This window comes from Frankliniella occidentalis, unplaced genomic scaffold, assembly GCF_000697945.3.
Source record: "Frankliniella occidentalis isolate FOCC.00 unplaced genomic scaffold, Focc_3.1 Scaffold11, whole genome shotgun sequence".
In the NCBI taxonomy this organism is placed as follows: domain Eukaryota; kingdom Metazoa; phylum Arthropoda; class Insecta; order Thysanoptera; family Thripidae; genus Frankliniella; species Frankliniella occidentalis.
In genome coordinates, this window is record NW_026267141.1 from 2,595,758 (window position 1) to 2,601,641 (window position 5,884).

The 5,884-nt window shown below is 45.0% G+C and overlaps 1 protein-coding gene across 2 annotated transcripts in view; it reads right to left on the bottom strand.

The window, feature by feature from the left end:
• Positions 1–465: 465 nt before the first annotated feature.
• LOC113216665 (zinc finger protein 34-like) overlaps positions 466–5,884 on the bottom strand; it is a 28,226-nt gene continuing 22,807 nt past the window's right edge. The window contains exons 2-6 of one of the 2 annotated variants that reach the window (XM_052277643.1): positions 4,554–4,665; positions 4,269–4,454; positions 3,882–4,071; positions 2,909–3,812; positions 466–2,795 (exon numbers count right to left, since the gene is read on the bottom strand). In XM_052277643.1, coding sequence (XP_052133603.1) covers positions 2,077–2,795; positions 2,909–3,230 — 1,041 coding nt within the window. In that variant the 5' untranslated portion in view covers positions 3,231–3,812; positions 3,882–4,071; positions 4,269–4,454; positions 4,554–4,665 and the 3' untranslated portion in view covers positions 466–2,076. Of the gene's footprint in view, positions 2,796–2,908; positions 4,072–4,268; positions 4,455–4,553; positions 4,666–5,884 lie in introns of both variants that reach the window. The other variant, XM_052277642.1, reaches the window with a different exon arrangement.

The window sequence follows — 5,884 nt, forward strand, 5'->3', positions numbered from 1 at the left end:
GATTCACTATTAACAATGAGTTCTGAAATACTTTACATTTCTGTGTTTTCTTCAGGGAACCTCAATAACTAAATTTCTGTAAATAGCTTTACAAATGTTTTAAATACAAACTTTGTTTGTGTCTTTTGAAATAAGATATACCACCAACACTTTTTTTACACCGATCACACATGTGGCTTTTCACCTGTGTACTCTCAGGTGCTTGACAAGATCTTGCTTTCGAGTAAAGCACTTCATACATGTGTCACACGCATATGGCTTTACACCTGTGTGCGTCTTAATGTGATCGGCAAGGTGGGAGTTTAGAGTAAAACGAAATTTACAGATGGTACACATGTATGGTCTTTCACCCGTATGCGACCTCAGATGCACGGTAAGATTCCCTTTTTCAGTAAAACGTTTGTTACAAACGTCACAGGTAAATGGTTTTTCTCCACTGTGATGATACATTTTATGCGTCTTTAGATGGTTTGTTCGCTTAAAACCCTTCTCACAGATTTCACATACAAAAGTCCTCCCAGTGTGATCACGCAAGTGCGCCAGCAGAGCATTGCTGGCACTGTATTTTCTATCACACTCGCCGCATGAGTACTTCTTAATACCTTTCTCCTCGCATAGGGTTCGAGAGCAAAGTAAATTTCGAGAAATTTTGAGTAAAATACTAGTAAATTACGGTAAATTACTTTCCCTCAAAGTAATTTACTTCAAGACTTGTAAGAAATCAGACTTATTTTGCTCATATATTTTACTTTTTTACCGGATGCACGCATAGATGCGGCTGTTCTTCTCATACAGGCCGTAAGGCCACTGAATTTTAATGGATTGACTGACAACGTTCTAATATTTCCAGTGGACAAATTCATATCCATGATCTATTTTGCTTGAAGCTTTGCAATTTGTGCAGGTTTTCGGCTTCAATGCTTTGTGAACTATGCAGACAATTACATACATTTTAAGTTCTTTTCGTAATTGTGCACAGAGGCAGACATTAAAACTTCATGTGGCTACAGCGAGGCTAGACGTAAGACTTCACTGGTGTACGCAAGGATGCACTACGTATGCTTTCAGAACGCGGCAAATATTTTAAAAGGTTCTTTATCGGGTGGTGAGGAGCAAAGTATCTGTTCTCCCTCGTTAAAATCTTTTCACTTTTTATTCAGTCCGTCTATGTCGGTGGTGCTACTGAAGCAGGTGCTTTCATTACTATATCGTAATCGGGAAAACGTACAAGTACCCTTAAAAAATGTTTTAAATTGCGTTTTTCTTTAAAATGCGCTGTTTTTAGTAAATTACTCAAAAAAACAGTAATTTACCGAAATTTACCCAGGTTTTTTACTTTGAACCAAAATTACCGGTAATTCTCGAACCCTATCCTCGCATAGCAACTGTGAGTCTTTCTGGTCAGCCTGCCCTTTGTTTCGGCCAAGTTGAGGGATGCAGTCTACAAACATGTTCGCGGAGCCATTCTGCTTGATTTTGTCTCGGATAGAGGGTGCTTCTCCTGCATCTTTGACCGGCTGCTGCTGCTGCTCGGGTTGCACAGGGTCTTCTTCGGACAGCAGACTATGGTCATCCGCGGGGCACTGCTGGTGCTGACGGCTTGGCGAGAAGGACGATGTCACTGCCAGGACCATCTCCTCGTCTTCTTGCTCGGACTCGTTGTCCTCGGGATCCTCATCGGCAGACACCTCTCCAGGATCACCCAAGTGGAAGCCACTGCGGAAGCACGCCGTTATTGCTGAATGCTCGTCGCCTGGAATCAGACCAACAATATTAGAAATTGACGATGTCTGCAGGGTCTAATAACCGACCCGCCACCAAACGTGCACGTGCAAGGAAGTGCGGCGCCATCACGAACTGCAACAGAAATAAGTAAATATCAATGGCAGTAAACGTATCGAGTAGCAATAGAAGAAAACGCTTTAGTAAGATAAAAGCATTAAGGGTCCGCCAGCAAAAACATTTTATTTCCACTTCCATAAGACGTCAAAATATCTTTACAGACATGGTTTAAAAACAAACTTTTCCGTGTCGTTTAAAATTAGATGGATTACTAAATTTTACTTTACACCGATCTCATTTGTATGGCTTTTCACCGGTGTGTATTCTTAAGTGCTTGACGAGACTTTCCTTTTGAGAACAGCCCTTCTTACATATCTCGCAAATATATGGCTTTTCACCAGTGTGTATTCTCATGTGCCTGACAATATGTCCCTTATGAACAAAGCGCTTTTTACATAGGTCACAGATAAAAGGTTTTACACTTCCAGCAGTGTGCACTTTTTTATGCGACTTCAGAAGATCCGCTCGTTTAAAACACTTTTTACATATGTCGCATTCAAAAGACCCAACGGAGTGCACAAGCATGTGCCTAAGCAGAGCACTGGGGAACCTAAATTCTCTATTACACTCACTGCATGTGTATTTTTTGAAACCTCCCTTTTTCCGCAGCACCTTTAAGTCCTTCTGGTCGGCCTCATCATTGTTTTGGCCATCAGGTTCTTTAACATCACCGTCGGGCTGCTCGCGTTTCACCTCACCGTCCGCGGAGCCTTTAACAATAAGTTGCGGCGCACCGCGCTCTGCGTCGCCTACGCTGCACGATGCGTCATCCACAGGGAACTGCTTGAGCTGCAGTGCGAAGCATTCCGTCACCACCAGCCCTCGCTGGCCGGCCTCTTGCTTGAGTTTGATGTCCTCGGGGCTCTTTCCGAAGAAGACCTCTCCAGGATCCTCCACGCGGAACGCGTCGCTAAAGAGAGGCGAGCTGGCCGTCACTGCCAGTGGGTCGTCCCCTGCAAGAAGACGATAGCCTTTAAAATCCACGGCGCCTGAAAGGTCTCATTTCGTCTCTGACAGAAGGCACTCGTACTGTATCCTTTAAACGGCTGCTCACGTTGTACCTTACCGTCAACAGGGCCTTCCTCGGGTTGCAGGTCAAGGTCAGTTGCGTCGCCGACACTGCAGGCCCAGTCCTCCACGGGGTACTGCTGCAGTGAGAAGCACGCGGTCACCACCAGCCCTAGCTGGTCGTCCTCTTGCTTGAGTTTGATGCCATCGGGGTCCTTTCCGAAGAAGACCTCTCCAGGATCCTCCCCGCGAAACGCGTCGCAGGAGAGAGGCGTGCTGGTCGTCACTGCCAGTGGGTCGTCACCTGCAAGAAGAGCACTACGTTGGAGATACATGGTGTCTGCTGGATCTGAGGACCAACCCTTCACATTCAACGGCATGCACGTGCAAGTTCAGGGGGCCACCATCACAAACTGCAACAGAAAGAGAGAGATGTCAATGACAGCATTAGAGGATTAACAAATAACGCAGGGGTCCCTCCTAGACCACCCGCGGACGCGGACGGACGCGGACCACTTTGTTGTCATTCGCGCTCTCTCACTCTTATAGGGGATCTATGAGTTCGTCTCTATTGCACTGGCAAGTGCACAGTCGTTATCCCCGGCCCCTGAAATAACAGCATGATGAAAACCAATTGTATGATTCGTATTTGTTTTAAGTTGCTTTTAGTGACATCGCCGACCGAAAAAGGGCGCATCCTAACCATAATCGTCTGCTTACCTTCCCGCTCACCGTTCGCCGGACAAACCTCGCTCTGCGTCGCCCACACTGCACGCTCCACAGGGCACTGCTTGAGCTGGCGCAAAGCATTCGTCACCACCAGCCTCATGGCTGCCCTTCCTTTTGCTCGAGCTCATCGTTGTCCTCGGAATCCTTGACAATGGAAACCTCCCCAGGATCCTTCTTGCGGCATAAGGCGCTGGAGACGCTCGAGCTGGCCGCCACTGACGCCAGTTCATCGCCTGCAATAAAACCATAAACCATAAGAATCAGCTTGCTAAATTTCGTCAACAACAGTAGGCGCCGCGCACACAGGTGGGCGCTGCGCTGCATCGTTGTCGGGCTGCTCGCGTTGAAATATTAGTCCTTGGGCAGCGGTCCACTGCGTCGCCCGCACACTGGACGCCACATCCTCCGCGGGGCATTGCTTGTGCTGCAGTGAAAGCACGCCGTCACCACTAGTGCCATCGAGCTCTCTGTCCTCGAGGCCCTCATCGAACACTGGTAAAACAATCAGTGAGCATTTTTTTACACTTCAATTGTGCTTTTCACCAAATGGCAAATTCCATAAAGTTTAAACATAAAGCACACACTCAATTGTGTTTAAACATAAAACACACTTCAGCGTGTTTAAACATAAAGACCACTACATATTGTGAAAATTTGACACGTTTAGAAAGTGTGAACCGTCAACTCACTTGGTTACACACTGGTCCTAGTGTGTAATTTCGGCACTGGGTGTGCCAAGTTTGCACATATGAAAAGAACGCCAATTGGTGTGCAGTCTTCTATATTTGTTTTAATAGAGACCTTCCAGGATCCTCCCCGCGGAACCAAGTCGCTGGAGAGTGGCGAGCTAGTCGTCAATGCCAGTAGGTTGTGGCCTAAAAGAAAAGGCACAGTGTAAGGATCCACGGCGTACGCAACGCAGTGTCTGGGGACCACCACCACCCCATCACTATAATCGAAATTGCGATACTGACTACAAAAATTTAGCCATAAAACTCCAAGGTAATATTGTCGCAAATCCACTGTCACTGTTCGCCTTTAACAGCATGCACGAGCAAGATGAAAAGTCGGGGCCGCCATCACAAACTGCAACAGAGAGTAAGGGAGGGATTTAAATCACAGCAAAGATACGAGTAACAGACAAAAAACACTATGAATTCTTTTCCTAATCGATCCAAGACTTCTGATATGGTCAAATCAGTAATGATTTTCGTTTTTGTCTCGAAAATAAAAATTATTCACCCACCAATACAAAAAAGTTGGAATTTTGTTTCCTACCCCTCCATCAAAGGTCACCAACCTTGATTTTCAGCTTCCTCTGAGATCCCTTAATATTCGTTAATTTTTATAGAAAGATCAAAATAAAAATTTATAAACATGTTCTCCAGTACATAATATAGAGAAACAAACAAGTCACATTCTACCACCGAAGTGACGTGATATTTTAAGTCATGCGAAACACCTCCATAGGATTAAATGCGGAACCATAGTCTTTGAATAACAGTGTTATACTGATAAAAAAAAGTTTGCAACGGGCGTGTACATGAAAGTGCACTGATAAATAATGTGTGCAACTGGCATCCACATGCTAGTGTTTTACTATATGGTGCACACTCTTAGGTGTTGGACGGGAAATTTGAATACTTATACGTGTTTAACAGTAAATTTGAACCATGTGTCCAAAACTGTCCGCAGAAAAATAACTTAGCTAATTTAGCTAATTTCAGATAGCTGGTATTGGTTACACTGATAAATTAAGTGTTCAACTGGTGCGCACATGACGAGGGGTCCTCCACTCTCCAAGTGGGTGTACAACGAGTTGCGTGGGTATCCGCGAGTATTAGAGAGTATTAGCGAGTATCCGCGAGTTTATGCGAGTTTATGCGAGTAATGGTGAGTATCCGCGAGTATTAGGCGAGTAGTTGTCGATTTTTTCGCGAGTTTTCGCGAATTTCTCGCGAGTTGTCGCGAGTATCTTGCGAGTATTTTTCCTCGTGTACAACGAGTTGGCGAGTGGGGCACCCCTCGGCACATGCAAGTACTCAACACTATATTGCACACTTTTAAGTATTCGACTGGATATTTGAATAAGTTCGAAGTGTTTAACAGTAAAGTTGAACACTTTAAAGTGTCGAAAGTTTCATGGCCAACCCTAATGTTGAAACACTTTAAAGTGTTTAAATTTACTGTTAAACACTTTGTAGTATTCAAATATACAGTCAAACACTTTAAAGTGTGCATCATAGTGTTAACCACTAGCATATGTGCTCTGCGAACAAGCGATGCGCCAAGTCCAGCCCCCCCC